This window comes from Drosophila pseudoobscura, chromosome 5, assembly GCF_009870125.1.
Source record: "Drosophila pseudoobscura strain MV-25-SWS-2005 chromosome 5, UCI_Dpse_MV25, whole genome shotgun sequence".
NCBI classification, from domain to species: domain Eukaryota; kingdom Metazoa; phylum Arthropoda; class Insecta; order Diptera; family Drosophilidae; genus Drosophila; species Drosophila pseudoobscura.
The window spans coordinates 1,712,832-1,732,532 of NC_046682.1; the positions used below are offsets into that span (position 1 = coordinate 1,712,832).

At 39.9% G+C, this 19,701-nt stretch overlaps 2 protein-coding genes and 1 long non-coding RNA gene across 8 annotated transcripts; 2 read left to right on the top strand and 1 right to left on the bottom strand.

The window, feature by feature from the left end:
- Positions 1-1,095: 1,095 nt before the first annotated feature.
- On the top strand, positions 1,096-2,720 carry LOC26533474 (uncharacterized). The gene is made up of 4 exons (XR_004469666.1): positions 1,096-1,519; positions 1,917-2,163; positions 2,230-2,319; positions 2,373-2,720. It is a non-coding gene; the product is annotated as an uncharacterized lncRNA (long non-coding RNA).
- Positions 2,721-3,734: 1,014 nt separating this feature from the next.
- mGluR (metabotropic Glutamate Receptor) lies at positions 3,735-12,717 on the top strand. 4 transcript variants are annotated; one of them, XR_004469621.1, is made up of 10 exons: positions 3,735-3,873; positions 4,017-4,274; positions 5,405-6,233; positions 6,433-6,973; positions 8,256-8,506; positions 8,603-8,709; positions 8,795-8,920; positions 8,996-9,515; positions 9,713-9,880; positions 10,746-10,874. XR_004469621.1 is itself a non-coding variant. In XM_033381200.1 (10 exons), the coding sequence occupies exons 3-10, from the start codon at positions 5,525-5,527 to the stop codon at positions 11,163-11,165; spliced, it is 2,970 nt and encodes a 989-aa protein (XP_033237091.1). In that variant the 5' UTR covers positions 3,737-3,873; positions 4,017-4,350; positions 5,405-5,524; the 3' UTR covers positions 11,166-12,717. The 4 variants fall into 4 exon arrangements, 3 of the variants coding, with proteins under 3 accessions (XP_033237091.1, XP_033237090.1, XP_033237092.1); XM_033381200.1 differs by having other exon boundaries at positions 3,737-3,873; positions 4,017-4,350; positions 9,585-9,880; positions 10,746-12,717; XM_033381199.1 differs by having other exon boundaries at positions 3,737-3,873; positions 9,585-9,880; positions 10,746-12,717.
- Positions 12,510-17,863, bottom strand: 4E-T (eIF4E-Transporter). 3 transcript variants are annotated; one of them, XM_033381197.1, is made up of 9 exons: positions 17,644-17,862; positions 17,446-17,554; positions 15,692-17,129; positions 14,774-14,903; positions 14,227-14,703; positions 13,902-14,129; positions 13,482-13,847; positions 13,126-13,416; positions 12,510-13,057 (listed from the first exon to the last, which is right to left on the bottom strand). In XM_033381197.1, the coding sequence occupies exons 2-9, from the start codon at positions 17,469-17,471 to the stop codon at positions 12,834-12,836; spliced, it is 3,180 nt and encodes a 1,059-aa protein (XP_033237088.1). In that variant the 5' UTR covers positions 17,472-17,554; positions 17,644-17,862; the 3' UTR covers positions 12,510-12,833. The 3 variants fall into 3 exon arrangements, with proteins under 3 accessions (XP_033237088.1, XP_002135658.1, XP_033237089.1); XM_002135622.3 differs by having other exon boundaries at positions 17,446-17,862; XM_033381198.1 differs by lacking the exon at positions 13,902-14,129 and having other exon boundaries at positions 17,446-17,863.
- Between the last annotated feature and the right edge of the window lie 1,838 nt (positions 17,864-19,701).

Genomic DNA, 19,701 nt, shown 5'->3' on the forward strand with positions numbered 1-19,701 from the left:
GAAACATACCGCCTCTTTTTCAAAATATACCGTAAATATACTGTCGAATTCAAGTTCTATTTTACATATACCTCGTTTTTGATATTCCGACGAATATTACTAGCTATATAGAACATTTGGCCATGCCATCATAATTTTATACGATTGGTGAATCTATTTCCTACTTGATTGGCCATTTTCATATTTTAATTCATTGTTGAAATCTTTTATTTGTCCCAATGTATACCAGAAATGGCCAGGACTTTTGGGTGTTTTTAATAAACTAAAGAACCTCATCATTTTTTAAGAGGACAAATTCACTATCGATTCTTTTGATATTTGAAGATCGCTCAGCATTCAGCCTTGCAACCATATAAGATCCCCGATTTATACAAATAAGGATTTATTTAATTTTGCTTGAAAAATGCCTCTAATAGACTTCCAATCTTAGTTAAATAAGCCCGATACTATCGATACAGTCAGAAATTTATATTTATATAAATTTATATACCGTCTCATTTTCAAAATATACCGTAAATATACTGACGAGCTCTAGTTATATTATACATATTCCTCGATTTTGATATTCCGTTGATTATTATTACTAGATATATAGAACATTTAGCCATGCCCACATAATTTTATCCGATTATAAAATAAATTTTCTAGAAAACTGGGTAAATTTAAACTTTAATATTTATTGCATTGCTTACAACAAAAAAAGGTTTAAATTAGAAGCTCAACAACAATTTCCACTAAATTCATTTCTTTACATGATACTTACACTCAAACTACACATTACCTACATATTTATTACCAAAGGCGTCACCAGAAGGGAAATTGTGTACGTTTCAAACAGTTTTGCCCGTTTTTTTCGACACTTTTGAAAAAATTGAGATTTTGATTGAAAACGATCAGGAATTCGATGCTGATGCTTTCTGCCGAGGGTGAGGTCAAACCGCATCTTTAAATATACTGGAATATACTAGAAAATGTTATGAAAAGTATAAAATTTGCAAGGTGTGTGAGGTAGACATGGTGGCAAGAAAATCAGAAAATCACCTATCGTTAAAATATACGTTCTGACCTTCAGAAATATACCAAAATATACCGTCTCATTATCAAAATATACCGATGAAAAAACGAACTTGGCCCACTTCATGATTTACGCCAAAATCTTTATTTTTTGTACAATGGCCGCCATGATGTTAAAGGTTCTTCTTTTTTAAGGTTTAACCCAGTGATCATCATTAGTTTTGAGTAATTTGATGAAATTTAGACTTAATCATTATTTTTGATAAAAAAAAAAATTAACTCAAATATAATGATCATACATATATTATAATAATTTCGCTCAAACTAAAACTTAACGGGAATTTACGGCTTCTATGTTAGAATTTTCGCAAATATTCTTGCATAGCCTTGTGTAGGGAGCACAAACGCTACCCTTTGTGCTAAAATGTTACTTAAATAAAGGATTTATGGTTTAAACCCTGATTTTGCTTGCTTACACTTTTTTCGGATACTATTCCATAAGATGGTAAGGTCACCGACTTTGATAGTATAAAGTCATTGTACGATAAAATGCTCAAATGGGAAAATTCCGACAATTCTATTAAGTTTTGCTATTCAAATGCTGACTCTCCCATCGTGAAATGCTGATGTGGAACGGGTGTTCAGACAAAACTATGTATAGTCAAAACTTTGCATATAAAAACGTTAAATTTAATTTTCGGCATAAGATTTGTTTTTTAATTTTAAAATTTTTGAATACATCTTAACCCTGTCTAAAATTGTATATGGTGGTGCAGACAAGTAAAATGTTGCCAAATATTATAACAGTGAAGAGGAGGATGCTGAGGTGAACGATATACTTAGTTAATTGTTTTAACTTTCTTTAATTCTAAAACCGAATTGCTAAATATTGTAGAAATTAGCCTACGAATGTAGGCTAAGATCTTCCACTTGTATTTCCTCCACTTTATCGAGTACAGAAAAACTAATGGATCCTTTCGAGGAGCTACAGAGTTGTGACTGGTGCATGGTAGAATGCCGATGAAACTGCGGCGCTCGGTGCAATCGTTGTAGTTGAACTGTTCAGCACGTTCTTCGACCAGACTGAAGACGCACGATTCGCCGGGTGATACGGGCCAGAGTAGCAAGATACGGCGGGTGCACACATGGGTAAATTAGAAAAGTTAGCTGACATAAGCGTATATTACAATATTATATTATATCCTTCTAATTCAGCGGAAGAAATCGACGATCCTGAATAATTGTACGATATGGTGGAAATGGAAATAGAACGTAATGGTGAGGAAGAGAAGGATTCGCACATTGGTGAGTAATTTAGTAAAACTAGTAAACTTCTATAATAACTTCTTCCCCTGAAGGTTTTGTGGCTGCAAGCCCTGCCCCAGCGAGTTCAGCTGAGCAGCCAGTAGCTATTTCCGATAGTAGCGTCCAGCCAACTCCTCGCAGAAGATCAGAATGCACCATGCTCGGGAGATGCAGAATTAAAGAATGTTCAGATTGTTGAAATATTAAAAAGATTTTGCAAAGAACAGCCATTGCGCTGCCAATTCTGCAGTTTATTTCCCAGTACACGAAGCAATTTAGTGTACCAATTTGTCAACGTCATTACCCTGAAGTATTTGAAATGGTCCGAAAAGATCCACAAATATTGTAATCAATCAAAGCAGCCTTCCGAAAGAAAACGAGGGAGAACGTAATGAGTTGATGCGGACACCGCAACTCTACATTTATACCCGATACTTAGTCAGTATGGCTCTCCTCCGGCAGACGCCGCTAATATTAAACGACACGACAAAGAGTGCGTGCGAGAGAGACAGAAAACCAGTCTGAGCTTGACGTCGGGCGCTGCGTAGCCACTGCAAATCGATTTGTTCCTTTTGGCTATAAAAATGATCTGATCCAGATTATACTCTATGATTGTGCGTTTTTAGTTTTCTCGTATCTGCAATATTGTGGATGCAACAGATTTTCGTCTTTTGTGGGGGCGAAAGGGAGTGCGTCGAAATTTTGACACAAAACGGTCAAGGTCCGATATCACAGGAGTGTGGATACCAAATTTGGTTGCTCTGGCTCTTATAGGTTCTGAGATCCTTGAACTCATATTTTGCAATCGGCAAAACCGACCATGAAACCTATGTGTTAGAGAGTGACAGAGCGAGAAAGAATGAAATTGTTTTCTTGATTCTGGCTAGAATAATTATACGATCTGGTCCAGATTTTGCACTCTAGAAGATATAGTCATCTTCTGCGTTTTTAGTTTTCTCGTATAGTCGAAATTGTGCATGCCACAGACAGACGGACGGACGGACGGACAGACAGACAGGGCTCAATCGACTCGGCTATTGATGCTGATCAAGAATATATATACTTTATGGGGTCGAAAACGATTCCATCTGGACGTTACACACATCCATTTTCACCACAAATCTAATATACCCCAATACTAATTTTGAGTATCCGATTCTTGAAGATTTGAGAAAACTAAAAACGCACAATCATAGAAAATGACCATATCTATCAGATTGCTGAATCTGGATCAGATAGGATCATTTGTATAGCCAAAAGGAACAAATCAATTCGAAGTGGCTACGCAGCGCCCGACGTCACGCTCAGACTGATTGTCTGTCTCTCTCGTACTCATTCTTTGTCGTGTCATTTAATATTAGCGGCGTTTGCCGGAGGAGAGCCATACTGACTAAGTATCGGGTATAAATGTTGAGTTGCGGTCTCCGTAGCAACTCACTACGTTCCTCCTCGTTGTATATGTAATTGTAATTACAGACATTTAAACAATTGAGACATATAAGGGCATGTGGTGCGTGCATATGTCCGAAAATGTTGTCTTTATCTTTGGTGAAGGTGCGTATGAGCAATAGAGAAAAAAGCTTTACAGTGAGAGAGAGCTTTGACCGAATCCTGCTCTCTTAAGCTACCGCTATTTGCAACTTCAGTAAGAGATTAAGCTGGTCTGTATTTTTATAGTTGTTGTCGTTTCTCTTCAGGATGCTACTGACGGTGCTTTTGCTCCTGAAAAATGCTTCGAGAGAGATGGACGGGCAGCTAGAAGGAGGCCATCGATGGTGTTGTAGATGGTTGCTTCTTTTCCTTGGAACCACCGCTACGAATGCTGCTTCGTTGGTTGTTGTTGTGCTGCTGCTGCTGGTAATACAAGAACTGATTTTGTTTTGGCTTATCATGTGTAAATCAGTTTATCTACTGGTAATGAAAAGAACAGAAGTGCGCGTGGTTCGCTTTTAACGGTTAGTACAGCTCAAGAAAAGTGAATGCTTAGTTTTTTAAAATAAATTGTGACTCAAGTAATTAATAACAAAAATAGTGAGTTTTTACGTATCGAAATTTTTACGTTGAAAAATATACACATACATGTGTATGTATGTAAAATTCTATATAATAAAATAATTTGTATAATTATAAACTAAAATCGAAAGGAGTGTATATGAACAAAAGTATCCCTTGAGAGAAAGTGAATGCATTTCGTGAACAAGACTAATGTTATTTTGCACAATAATACCACTTATATGCACAGAACATAAACTTTGATTTAATAAACATATTGACGTCTCAATAGACTAAGTTAGTTTCTTATCAGTTAAAGTATAATAATATTATATACAAAAATTAATAATATAGCTATACATAAAATACATAGAAATGTAACACTGTATAGTATATACATATATATACATATTTACATGGTACGCTTTCTATATTGCACAAATTTTACAATAGGTCCCAATTTGCTGCGCATACTGATACCTTTAACATCGTGTATATTTGTATGTATGTATGTATGGATTTGGCGCTGTGCTGGTGCTTTTGCTAACAAATCTCATATTGTCCGCAGCTCCGAAACAACGCCATCCTCAAATGTACCATTCTTGCTGTTGTTGGTACTTCTTTAAGTTCTTGCATTCAAAGCTTTTTGTGGGTCGCTTTTCACACTTATACAAACACACATATCGGGGTGTAAAAAGGGTCTCTTAGTTTCTTGGCTCTCTTCTCATCCATCCATATCTTCTTAATTTTCATCTCTTAATATACTAAAACATCCATTTCTCTCTCATCTGGCCCAAATGTCCAAGCTCAAAATGAAGCACTAACTTTAACAGTGGCACAGCACATGATCGAAAAACAATAATAATACTATTTATTGAATATATTGATATATGTGTTTGTACGTACATATGTACATATGCATGCATGTATACATACATATGTAAAGATACTGAGCTAGTCGAAACTTTGTCCAACGTAAAACTTTAATCTAACGTAAATGTTTGAGTGGTATATCAGTTTAATATGGGTTTTCAAATTGACCTATAAATCCTAAATGTTTTACATGTTTTGTATATGTATTCTCTACTTTCAGCGTATGTTTAGGGTGAATTCAATCATTGAATTAGACGCAATGGTAAACGAAAGAGTTCAGATGCATCTGAGGTTCTAAAAGGAAACGAAACACACATTCTACAAAGGTTCACTCGTAAAGATGCGGCAGGAGGAAAGTTTATTTGTCAATCGGATCGGTAGTAATATAACTCTTGTTGTCTTGGTGGTTTTGTGTTGGAGTCCAGTGGCGCAGCTGAAGGGACCGAGCACAACGCATGCCCAGGACACTGTCTCGGTTTCACTACCGGGAGACATAATTCTTGGTGGTCTTTTTCCCGTCCACGAGAAGGGCGATGGTGCTCCATGTGGACCAAAAGTGTACAATAGAGGAGTTCAGCGCCTGGAGGCCATGCTGTATGCAATAGATCGCGTAAACAATGATACCAACATACTTCCGGGTATTACCCTAGGTGTTCACATACTGGATACCTGCTCCAGAGACACCTATGCTCTGAACCAGTCGCTGCAATTCGTGCGGGCCTCCCTTAACAACTTGGATACCTCTGTTTTTGAATGTTCTGACACATCAAGCCCGCAGCTAAGAAAAAATGCATCATCGGGTCCTGTTTTTGGAGTTATTGGCGGTTCCTACAGCTCAGTGTCATTACAAGTAGCCAATCTGCTGCGTCTTTTTCATATACCGCAAATCTCACCTGCATCAACCGCTAAAACGCTTTCAGATAAATCACGCTTTGATCTGTTTGCTCGAACAGTGCCACCAGATACCTTTCAATCCGTCGCCCTGGTAGATATAATCAAGAACTTTAACTGGTCCTATGTATCCACTATTCATTCAGAAGGCTCTTACGGTAAGTGTAAAAATTCAAATTACATACATATGTACATACATAAATATGTATATGCAAATATACGATAACCGATCAAAAAACTATACTGCGTTCGTGTAGAGAAAATGCTAGCAAAACATTCAAAGATACCCTGTTAGTGGAAGTAGGAGGCAAGCCCGACTAATTTTTTCCTCTCATTTTCGACCTTTTCTCTTTACAGGGGAATACGGGATTGAAGCATTTCATAAGGAAGCAACCGAGCGGCACGTGTGTATAGCTGCTGCCGAAAAGGTGCCCAGTGCTGCAGATGACAAAGTTTTCGACTCCATTATTAGTAAGCTGCAAAAGAAGCCGAACGCTCGGGGTGTTGTGCTTTTTACGCGGGCTGAAGATGCGCGCGGTATTCTGCAAGCAGCAAAGCGGGCCAAATTGACACAACAGTTTCATTGGATTGCTAGTGACGGCTGGGGAAAGCAGCAGAAACTACTGGAGGGCTTGGAGGAGATAGCGGAAGGGGCTATTACCGTAGAGCTGCAGTCGGAGATCATCGAGGACTTCGATCGTTATATGATGCAGCTCACGCCACGGACGAATCAGCGCAATCCCTGGTTTGCTGAGTACTGGGAAGATACATTTAATTGTGCATTGACACAAGTTTCGACCGGACTTGATGCACCCGATATCAATGCAAGTGCTATACAGAACGAAGGCAAGATTAAACAAACTTGCGACAAAAGCCTACGGCTGTCAGAGAAAGTCGGGTAAGTTCTACGACGATTGTGCAATCTATTCCTAGTTAAAAAATTCCAGAGAATATTGATTAGGTGAGGTCTCCAAAAAAAAAAAATAGCATAATCATTTTTCCATCGGAGCGATTGTTACTAACTTAACAGTGTCATGAGCTTCAGTCCTGCATTTCAAAATTGGATTTCACGTTTTTATTTTACATTACGTGTCAAAATTTGCACATTTAGAAATTTACAATTACAATGTCTCACTCAAGTTTGCTTTGATAGTCTCCTGACCAGACTTGGTTTGGACAGCACTTTAGAGGATGTTATGACTTTGATCAGATATTTCAAACACACAGACCGAGGCATCTCTGCCCAGGAGCAAATTATATTGTATACGAAACTTTATTATTTTCTTAGTCAGGATGAAAAATTTAGTCTATCTACAATCTACACGGATAGAGCTAAATACATCAAAATATTTAGGGTAAATAACTGTTTACAATAATACTATACATAAAAAATCTGGTGTAAAAATCAAAATAAACATTAAAAACGAGGGGGAACGTTGCGAGTTGAGGTGGACGTCTCTATATATTAGGAGCGTGGGTACCAAATTTGGTTGCTCTAGCTTTTATAGTCTCTGAGATCTAGGCGCTAATGTTTTACTCTAAGCAAAGCCGGCTATGCTACGTGTGTGTTAGGGAGAGACAGGGCGAGAAAAAATGAAATTGTTTTCTTGATGCTGGCTATAATAATAATACGATCCAATTCAGATTCTGCAGTCTAAAAGATATGGTCATTCTCTACGATTCTGAGTTTTTGGTTTTATCGTATCCTTAAAAATGTGGATGCCACAGATTTTCGTCTTTTGCGGGGGCGGAAGTGGGCGGGGCGAAGTTTTGAAATATTTTTGTAGCAGTGACATATCACAGAAGTCTGGATCCAAAACATCGTTGCTCTAGCTCTTATAGTCTTTGAGCACTAGGCGCTGAAGGGGACGGACAGACGGACAGACAGACATGGCTCAATCGACTCGGCTGCTGATCAAGAATATATATACTTTATGGGGTCGGAAACGATTCCTTCTGGACGTTACACACATCCACTTTTACCACAAATCTAATATACCCCAATACTCATTTTGAGTATCGGGTATAAAAACATGCTACAATTTATACCCGTTGGGTTCATGTTTTTGGAAGAATCATAGCTTTGAAGCTACAGGTCCAAGTTGTTCCTTTATGGTTATCTGTATTGTGGTAAATGACCAGCCTGGTGATTTGTAAATCTATTTTAAATTTCGTTTCAGATACGAGCAGGAGTCAAAGACCCAATTCGTAGTGGATGCAGTGTATGCATTTGCCTACGCACTTCATAATCTACACAACGACCGGTGCAATACACAAAGCGATCAAACTACAGAGCAGCAAAAGCACCAACACAGTGAATCTGTGTGGTACAGGAAGCCGATTGACAGCAAGTCCCAGGCATGCCCCGAAATGGCCAGCTATGACGGAAAGGATTTTTATAACAATTACCTGCTGAACGTGTCATTTATAGGTAAAGTATTATGTAGTTCAAATTGCGTAGTTTAATTTTATACTTTTTCGATAACTGATAACCAATGTCCCTGTTTCCGTCATCTCATCTGAGAAGATCTTGCTGGTAGCGAAGTAAAGTTTGATCGCCAAGGTGATGGACTGGCCAGATACGATATTTTAAATTATCAACGCCTTGAAAACTCTTCAGGATATCACTATAAGGTATAATACCCATTGATGAGTGTCATCACCGCCCTTTGCTGTTGGTTTAAGTTCAATGAAAATAATGAAATATATGATTTTGTAGGTTATCGGCAAATGGTTCAATAGTCTCCAACTGAATTCGCAAACTGTTGTATGGAATAAGGCCGCTGATCAACCAACATCAGCTTGTTCCTTGCCATGCGAGGTGGGAATGATTAAAAAACAACAGGTATGACCAACTCATAAAACCCCAATCCCATACAATTTCACCCAGGCCTTAACAATTTTGAAAAAACTTTTCCAGGGAGATACTTGTTGCTGGATATGCGACAGCTGCGAGTCATACGAGTATGTGTTTGATGATTTTACATGCAAAGACTGCGGCCCAGGCCTGTGGCCGTACCCCGACAAACTTTCCTGCTTTCCTTTGGACATTGAGTATATGCGATGGAACTCCCTATTCGCCCTCATTCCCATGGCCATTGCTTTATTAGGCATAGCACTGACCATCATTGTCATAGTTCTGTTCGCCAAAAACCACGACACGCCCCTGGTGAGAGCATCCGGTCGGGAGCTTAGTTACACGCTTCTGTTCGGCATATTGGTGTGCTACTGTAACACTTTTGCTCTGGTCGCTAAGCCCACTATTGGGTCCTGCGTGCTTCAGCGGTTTGGTATCGGTGTTGGGTTTTCTATTATTTATAGTGCACTGCTCACGAAAACAAATCGTATTTCTCGCATTTTCCACTCTGCATCCAAGTCAGCCCAACGCCTCAAGTACATTAGCCCACAGTCGCAGGTGGTCATAACAGCATCCTTGATCGGTAAGAAACGTATTTCTATAAATCCAGTGACTACAAAACTTAAACAATAATGAGATATGTTGTGTACAGCAATACAAATTCTGATCACAATGATCTGGATGGTAGTGGAGCCACCTGGAACACGTTTTTACTATCCAGATAGGACGGAGGTGATACTAAAATGCAAAATACAGGATATGTCCTTTTTGTTTTCGCAGCTATACAATATGATTCTCATTACAATCTGCACCGTTTATGCAATTAAAACTAGAAAAATACCAGAAAATTTCAACGAATCAAAGTTTATTGGATTCACTATGTATACCACTTGCATTATCTGGCTAGCCTTTGTGCCCATTTACTTCGGCACTGGAAACTCCTACGAGGTATGTATTTCCTAACAATTTTATAGACTGCTACCGGTATTGTCTGATTGGTAATCTACATACTGACTAATCCAGGAATTGGCTAAAATTGGGGTTTTAACGCATCATTTTGTTAAAGCTAATTGTGTGAAAATTTGCGTGCTCGAGCTAGGCAAGTAGCATTCGCTTTGGGAGCGGTTCTCCCAAAGTTTTTGGGAGATTGTTTTATTACAACAGCAATATGTCGGTTAGTGGAATTAAACTAAAAAGTTTTCACGAATCTATATGTACGTTCTTGCTATAATTTGTACACCATGGACACCAAGACACAAAGAACGAGGGGGAACGTTGTGCGACCGCAACTCTACATTTATACCCGATACTTAGTCAGTATGGTAGGCGGAGCTTAAATTGTACGAAAAGGGTGGGTGCGCAGAGCGTGGTGCGCAGCGTAGCCACTGAAAATCGACTGTTTCGTTTTAGTTGTAATAATTATCCGATCTGATCGGCAATCTGGAAGATATGGTCATTCTCTATGGGCGTTTTTAGTTTTCTCGTATCTTCAATATTGTGGATGCCACAGATTTTCGTCCTTTGTGGTGGCGGAAGGGGGTGGGGCGAAATTTTGAAATACAATTGTAACAGTCACATTTCACAGAAGTCTGCTCTAGCTCGTACAGTCTCTAAGCACTAGGCGCTCATAGGGACGGACAGATAGAAATGGCTCAATTGACTCTGCTATTTATGCTGATCAAGAATATATGTACTTTATGGGGTCGGAAACACTTCCTTCTGGACTTTACACACTGATTTTGAGTGTAACATAAATAACATAAAAACTAAATCAAAACCAAAGCTATAAATAATATCGCATTAATTGTTTCAGATACAAATTACCACCTTGTGCATTTCAATAAGTCTTAGTGCTTCAGTGGCACTAGTATGTCTCTACTCACCAAAGGTATACATCCTAGTCTTCCATCCGGACAAAAACGTGCGAAAGTTGACAATGAACAGCACCGTCTATAGACGATCGGCCGCAGCTGGGGCCCAGGGTCCGCCAACTAGTTCCGGATACAGTCGCACGCAAGCTCCGGGAATACCATTGCCAACGGCTGGTACAGCAGGTACTACGGCAACTTCTAGTGACCGGCCATCGCAAAACAGCCCGAGGCCAGGACTGGACCTAGACCTGGACCAGAGTCAAACGAACATTGTCCACAGAGGCAGTACCAGCAAAAATAGCGATCCAGATTCAGAGGAATGCGACAACATTGAGCCATCCTGTATCCGTGTTAAGGACTAAAACTCTAGTCCTGGAATCTGGAACTCGCGTCCTTTTGATCAACGATTAATACATTCAAATATATATCGATAGCCTAATTCAAAAATTATACAGCTTTATCTGTGGGAAATGTTAAATTTGAATTAGATTTGAGTTTGCTACATACATATGTTTTCAGAAATATCATACGATCCAAACACAGACGAGTGGGCTAATATCTAATGACCCATGCATCTAGTCAAACTAGTATTACCAATACAATTTAAGAATCTTGTTACCGCAGAACTTGTTTTAGTTAAGTTTCTATAAATTTATTACTTTACATTAAAATTGATTATGTCTTATTGTGACATATGTTAGTCGTATAAGATTATATAATAGTGTTATTGATCCTCAATATTTTTTAAGAATAAATTGGTAGATTTTGGCTATTTCGCTAAATGAATAAACACACGGATGTTTACATATGCTGTGAAACCCAATTAAACCCTCAATACGATCTGTCTTACCCTGTATTAGTCGATCCGATTTAATGAATTGCTAAATGTAGTAAGACAATTATTATGAAGTAATTATGGAATTACGTTGGATACTAACGTCGCACCATTCTGAAATAGTGCGCGATGATATCGAGTTCGTAAAGTGTCCTGGTAAGAGATCGGAAACATACGAATGCTTACATCAAGTGCTATTTATCATGTAACAATAAATCAAAAACTCGTAAATATTGAAAAATGGAGCAACAAATTTACTTACAGCTCCAAATATATCCTTGCAGTGGATAGATTCCTCACTGCAAAGACTCCAACATAGAATAGCCAAAAGCTTGTTAGCCGTAGCTTAGGCAACCATCCGACCGAGGGGTGAAGCCGCATGACGCGTGACGTAGGGAAGAATATGAATTAGACTAATTAACGAGGGACTAATAAATCAGTACTCCATTGTGTAAAACCCAACTCACCCTAAATGATCCAATTAAAGAACTATTAAAACGCCTATTAAAAATACTTCATGCAGCTTGTCAGCTGGGATTAGCATTGACATCAGCGAACCTTATTAAATATTTCTGCTCTCCGCCTATCTTCTTTTTTCAAAATAACCTTTTTGACGATGATGATCAAGAATCTGCATATTTGCATGTTGCAAATATGACTAGGAGGTAATATGTTTCAGAAGACAAAAAAGAGGCATTACATTCCGAAAAACTTATTCGGCAGGCCACATATACAGAGATCAGACTAAAAGTTTATCGGCAGTTGTATGTATAACATAATAAAATCGAATAATTTGCGTCGAGTGAGTGTATTTCACTCAATTTGAGACACCATTCTTGCTTTGTTTATTTTGTTTAGGTTCAGACCAGTATTTGATAGTCTTACATAATTAATTTAGTATATTATTTACAGTAAAATATATTTTACAATATGATTAACTACAATCAATAACTACATTAAACAGTTTAGTTTCTTTATATAATTTATATGAAGTTACCAGAGTGTACGTGTACCCGAAGTTTAGTGGCTTAAGGAATTATTTTGGTGACAGTACGTGTCCTCTTCTCTATGTCACTATACACAATAGTATGCGTAAACATAAGATTTAAATAAAAGAAAAACTGATGATTGAACCCTTCAACTAAATGTGCTTTCTAGTAAAGCGTTCTTCTGCAGCTGGCGCTGCGTTACACGCCTAGTTATGCACTACGGCCGAGGAATGTTGGATGCTACGTTCAAATTCTTCCAAACTAAGGGTTTGATTCATATTTAAAAGCGGCAATTTTCCGGCAGAAGCTCTGGCAAGAAGTTCTGGAGAAAACCACTGAGCCAATTGATTATTTGTTGGAGACGGCAACCGATCGTCTCTGTGGTAATTACTTTTGATTAAGTTTCCAGATTCCGAGATGTCGGGACAAGCTGAATTTATATAGGGCAAGCGATTCAAGTTAAACGATTAAAAAGATGAAAAATATCGCCTTTCCTACCTGGAATTGACGATGATATCTGTGCTCCGTGAATTACTCTATGTCTCAGTGGTTGATGTGACTGCTGCTGCAGTTGCAGGTAATGGTGATGCTGCATTTGCGAGATTCCGTCAGAATAAGGAATATTCTGATTCACATTTTCAGTGTTCAAAACTGAGTCCGTTGGCTGCATTGGTTTAAACCTTTGCTGGAGCTGATGTTGTTGCTGTTGCAGCTCTGCTTTTGATCCAAACGGCACTGCAGTCAGTTGGTGCGGTACTGTGTTTAGACTTCCCTTTAGAATAGGACGGCCTAAAAAATACAATAAGTGCGTCAAAGTTAGCTTATTTAACTTTCGGACTCTCCACGATATTTACCAAATGATTTTCCTTGTGGCATTTGAACCGTATGAGCCCATTTCATCGGTGGCAGATTACGAGACTGCTGCAGTTTTGGGGACATTTGCGGGCTGTTTGGACTAATAGAATAGTTTCCTCCACCTAGTATCATGCGAGGTTGAGCGGACATTGCCTGTGGCTCATTTCCAATTGGGTTTGGAGCAAGCAGCTTAGTGTTCTGTGGATGCATTTGGTATTGCTGGTGTGTCTGATTGTAAGGCGTATCCTTATCAGCTGTCATCTTCCGTAGCACAGACGTAGGTGTGAACGCCAAAGGAGTGGGCGAATTGCTGTGTCGAATATGCTGACTTATACCATGGTTGCTCGAGTTTTGTGGGAATAGGTCTGGAAGTTTAGGGAATTATTTCAGAACTTATTAATCCGTCAGTAATTACATACCATCAGAATAGTTCTGATGTTGCGGCTGAGCTTGATGAAACGATAGGTGGGCCAAGCTGTGGTGATCCATTTCGTTCGGGTATGCTGGCTTATAGGCTAAAGAATTTCTTCTACTACTTGAGTATTCCCGAAGAACGGTTGCAATGACATCTTTTGTGTGAGGCACAGTGCTGGGATTGCTCAATTCCTTCTCCAAAAACTCAACCGAAACATCCCCTCGAGCAATGCCTGCAATCAGTACAGTTTACCAGTACATTATAGCCAAAGAGAAATACTACGCACACTCTAACAAACTTGAATTCAAGAAAAGTATGAAGCATCTTACCTTGAATTAAATGGTGAACTTCCATTCGCTTCTGTGCCAGTGCTATATTTGGCGTGTGGACACCTTGGATGGTGTGCTGCTGCTGCACCATGGCCTCATTTATCCTCTTTGGCATGCAGTCACTATGCTTAAAGCGTTGCTGAAATAACTCCGTGTCTTCTTCCTTAATTTGAGGACTGTGATCCCGCAGTATGTTTTGTTGAGGATCGATCAAATGAGGCCGATGTGTATTTTGATTGGCGCACTGGTGAGCATTCGAAGTATTTATCATATGATAAACGTCATTTCCCAGCTGATGCTGGTTGCTTTGGGAGCCCAGTTGCTGCAGGAGTTTCCTAAAGGCCTCAGTATCCCTAGCTACTGGCTTTTCCACTTGAGCTTGCTGACCTCCATAAGCCACGGCTATTGGGTTCGTGTACTCGGAACGCAGGTTCACTTTAGTCATTTGTGCTTCCAAGTCCTTAACACTGGGTATATCTGGAATAGAAAAGGAGTTGCAGTGAGCAATCCTTGCTTATGTTGTTTGAAATTTATGTTGAAGACCCACCGTGAGTTTCTTGAGCTCCTGACTCCCGAAGTCCAGATGGCTCATTATTATTTGCAGCTTCTTTGGGTCGAAACCACCGGCTAAAGCGAGACGTTCCCTTGGTTTCATCTTGCTCATCGCCATCATTACTCTAAGGTTATTGAAAATGCACATATATATATATATATTTATTTTTATGAAACTAATTAGTTATATTGATACTCAGAAATATATGTCGGATTATAATTTAATTCTCAGTGTATTATGCTCGGTTGGCTATGAATGAATTAACTACGAAATTTTTAATAGTCCAGTTCTCTGCTGTTGCCCGGGTATTTCCCACTTTCTATCAGTCTCGTCTTCTTCTTATCCATTATTTCTTTCCGTTATTCTTGTTCCTTGTCTATTGGGTTGGTGTACTCGTGTTGTTAAGGCAAACTGTATTGAGAGACTTGTTTAGAGAGGCTCGTAGGAAGGATAATCATAACAATCCCAATCACTCTCTATTCACCTATTCATCTTTGACGCGAGAGTAAGTCGCTGAGAGTCAAATTGCTAATCATTTCAATATAATATAATAATATCAAAGTGAACCTTTATCTTTAGTCCGATTAGGTTATCAATACATCAGATGTATTTTGTGCAATATGTACACTAAATTGTGTTTTTAAAAGGACAAGAGAAAAGGTGACAAAAATTTGCGAAAACTGGAGCACTTAAAAACGGAACAATTTGGCTGAAAACACAATCGAAGTCCTATTAGAAAAGGGTATATTACTTCTGCAGGGTCTGAGTAAATATTGTAGTGGTGACGACAATTGTTGGTCTACGAAATCCGCGTGACATACTATAAAAAACTAAGTGGGCTAAATTGGCTCGTCTGTTACATAAAAGCCGATACAAAAAAAAACAACGACTATAGGAAATGGTTATATTTACCATAAGTGTAGGATCCAGGGGGTGCATGTTGAGAAATGCATCGAAGTTGAATTCACCCTCGGAGTTTGAGGTACAGGGTAAACGGCCTGATTGCTGATGGTTTTTGCTTTGTTGGGTAGGTTCCAGTTGGGGCTGAATGACACTTTCCCCAGTGTCTTTGTTGTCGTCCTTGGTCTTCACATCGACTACGTTTAGGCTGGACATGCTGCTACTTGTTGAAGCACCGTCGACTACAATTGGTTCAGCAAGTTGACTTGGCTTTGACGGAAATCGATTCGCCTTGTCTTCAAACTCTGAGCGCTCATCATTATGATCGTGATCGTCGAATCCGTGCAAATCTATTGTTTCTAGCTGAGACGTCGGACCAGCACTGAACCACTCGGGTTCTTCGTGCCTGTCATGCTGATGGTACATGTTTGTGCGCTTTCCCCGACCTTGGATACATCCAGAATCCTTGTTTGATGACCGGCGGGAGCTCACTCCTTGCCTGTCGACAGATCTTTTGTTGTCGTATTGAAACCGTCTATCTCCTATATGCTCAGTAAGTCGATCGCCATGTCTTCCACTAAACGTCCGCGGGCGCTGTTGGTTCTGGTTCTGGCTTTGATTTTGTTGGTTAATACTTCCACTTCCATTCTGAGATCTTTCCTTTTCCTTTTCAATACCAGATGATGACTGCTGTTGGCCTTTGTAGTCCCAATTATCGGCTCTGGGCAAAAGTCGACCACTCCCAATGCGCCTTTCCTGACGAGTCGTCGAAAACGTCGGAGAAGATGCCAGAGATTGGTCATGATCTTGTTGGACATTGTTGGAACGTCTCTCACAGCTCTCCCCCCATTCACTGGCTTTTCTGATTGGGGAGCTCATGCCTTTGCTCTGGCTTTGGTTGTGCGTGGGAGTGGATACATGGGTATGGTCTAGCTCTACAGTCACATTCTCCCCGACTGCAATATCGTCACAATTGGTGTTTATCGGTTCATTTTCAGTGCCGTTACCGCAATTGACTGCAGCGAAGCGTCTTTTGGCAAATGCCGGCATTAAATGCGATGAAGATATGCTCCGATGATCGATGATTGACGATTTGAACGGTGGACCACCCAGAACGCTTTGCGTCGATTGTGTATCTTTATCCTTGTCTTCGATACACATTGAGTGGGAATCACTGGGTGCAAAGCGCTGATAATAGTTATTGGCTCGCTCCCGATTTCGCATGGCGCGCCGCGAGCTTATTAATCCATTATTGGAGCTGCTTAGACTGGAGTTATCAGTCTCTGGGGACAGGCTGATTTTATTTGGATTTGCATAGTTGCTGGAGACATTTGCACTAGCGTTAACTTTCCAAAAATTTAAAGTCTGCAGTTCATTTCGATTAGCACATTGGGGGCGCTGGCGACTACTTCCTTCATAACGTAGTGCCAACAAATCTGCTCTTGAGTACCTTAAAAAAGGGGGTAACAAAACAATTTTTTATTAAACAGATATAGGTATTTCCACAGGCATGTGCAAGAACTTGGGAACTGGTCAAAATATTTATCAGGAAATTAAATTGGAAACAGCTTTCACTAGACATCCGCATTAATACATACACGTATGCATATGTATGTATATTTATTTGTAATAATTACATATATACGTAAATAAATTCGTCGCTTACAAGTGCAGAAAGTTTTGAACAATACACTTGGGCCTAACGCTTGACTTATTAATCATAGGATAAATAGTATTATAGTAATAGTCGAATAAATAATTCTTACCTCGCTTGATCTTTTCTTATATCCATTTTTTACGAAGTTGAGTATTTCAGCCGGATTCCGTCCAGGTTAATTTAATTTTAGTTAAAGCTACTATTTTTGAAAATGTTAGCTATGCGCATATAGTTCAAAATAACAAGAGTACTCAATTACAAAAACGCGTTTATGTCTCCTGACGAGCAAAAATGTATACATACATACATATGTAATATTTAAGTTAGAAATTCTGCACACGATGTAATAGGTCTCTTCTTGCAAAACAGAATATTGTACGGTATTATTTACGATTTAAGTAAAACTATCAAAATACACACAGTGACATTTGTTCGTAACATATATAATTTAAATAAAATAATTTTGTGAAAATCACGACAAACTATGGATGGAAAAAATAGTGCAAATCATCGATTAATATTTCATAAAATACGAGTGGAGTACGAGAAAATGTTCTCCTAAAGTTTGTTTTGGATTTTGGAACATGGGAAAGAAACACGTCCGTGACAAATAGCCTCCATAGCAAACAATAATACACACGCAAAGTACGGCATGTGCACCCACAAATTGAAAAAAGCTGGGAGCACAACATAAAACAGAAACACAGAACTCTAAAAAACCAAAAAGATCATATAATCCCAAATTTTTGTGAAACAATTTTGCGCGTGTTGTACTAACACATGAAAATCGTTGCTAACGACAGAGCCGAAGACCCTGAGATTTAGTTTTCTGTGTTCGCTGTGCGACACATTCGTTGTATGAACTGGCACATCTACATATATACTGTATGGTTTATGGCTCCATCCACAAAAAAATAAATTAGCGATCAGCTATTGCAATATTGTTTATAGCCTTTTCCCACACAGCTCATCTATGGGGAGCGGTGGGATTTCTTAACAGAAGTGAAACCTCGATTCCCACTAGCACCATCCACCACCAGCCATCTTCCATCCATAAAAAAAAAAATTGTCTCTGAAAATTTAACATTCCTTCAATACCACTTCTGGCGTTAGCTGTTACGTTTTTGGTTTGACGAATTTCAATAATTAATTGTTCTCTTTCATTATGCTGTCCAGTTCACAGACTATGCGCCTGGTTTTAGCAAATTGAGATTATACCAGCAACGTGCACCGCGTTTTGCAATGTGCGTTGGTAGTTTACACGATTCATATCTTTGTTTGGCATTGGCATCTGGTCTGAAGAGCTTGTGAAGTGGCTCTAAAGTGGGAACGGCCTACCTATGGAGAGTACCGAAAATAAGCAGCCCCGGACAGCCAGCGGGTGTTCGCGAAGCAGCAACACTGACGATGCGCTTGTTGTGCCGCCTCACACACTTCTATATCCCTACACATTACACATCCCAACCCCCAACACTCACCTCACACAGGGCCGGACTAAGTGGTTTATTCTTCCCGTGCCTAGAGTCAGCCTGGTTTGGGGGCCGGTGTAGAAAACTGGCCCAAGCGGGAGAGTTCAGGGACTTGGCAACCCCCTGTTCTACGGATGACTTATCCCGACAGTGTGGATCTCTGCCCGGACGTACCAGACCCCTTTTTTTGCTGTTCGTAGGAATAGAATGGAATATTGAAAGCAAATAAAAAACATAGATGAGTTTGGCACTCTCCAAATGCTAAAAGGGAGCAATCCCAAACAGGGAAAGGCAGCGGCCTAAAGGCCTGGCCCAACGCTAAACATAGCGGAAAAAACCTGCGCTGCGAAAGACGGTAGGGCGAACCCAAAGAGTCCATCCCGGATACAGGGCGGGTGGTAAATCGCCTCCCAAAACCGAGTGGCAGAGTGGTTATGCAATTCTGCGGCTGCTCTACCTGCTGGTAAAGTGGTGGGGGGCGAGACGCCATCGACTAACGTCTAAGCCAAAACGTGCTGGCAACATATTTCGTCGGCAAGATGCAAGCCAGATCCAGCCAAACGGACAACTGGCTGAAAAAGGTTAAGTGGGCTTCGAAGGTGCGGGCGAAATATGACACAGAAGCGCCGAAGAAGGGAGCCTCTCAGCCAAAGACGCAACGCTCGCAGGAGACTCCTGGGCTGGCACCGAAGCGCTCCATAGTACTGCCAAACACCTCGTTCGCGCAGATAGCCAGAGAGAGGACGCTGATTGGCGTCCCAAGGAACCAGTGGAAGTGGCTAGAAGCGGTACCGGCCGACCGCTGCTTGTCTTGGAAATCTAAGCACCCGACGATAAGATGGAGACAGACCTGGAAGGTTACTCGACCGACAGCACTCTGAGGCACGACTTCGAGG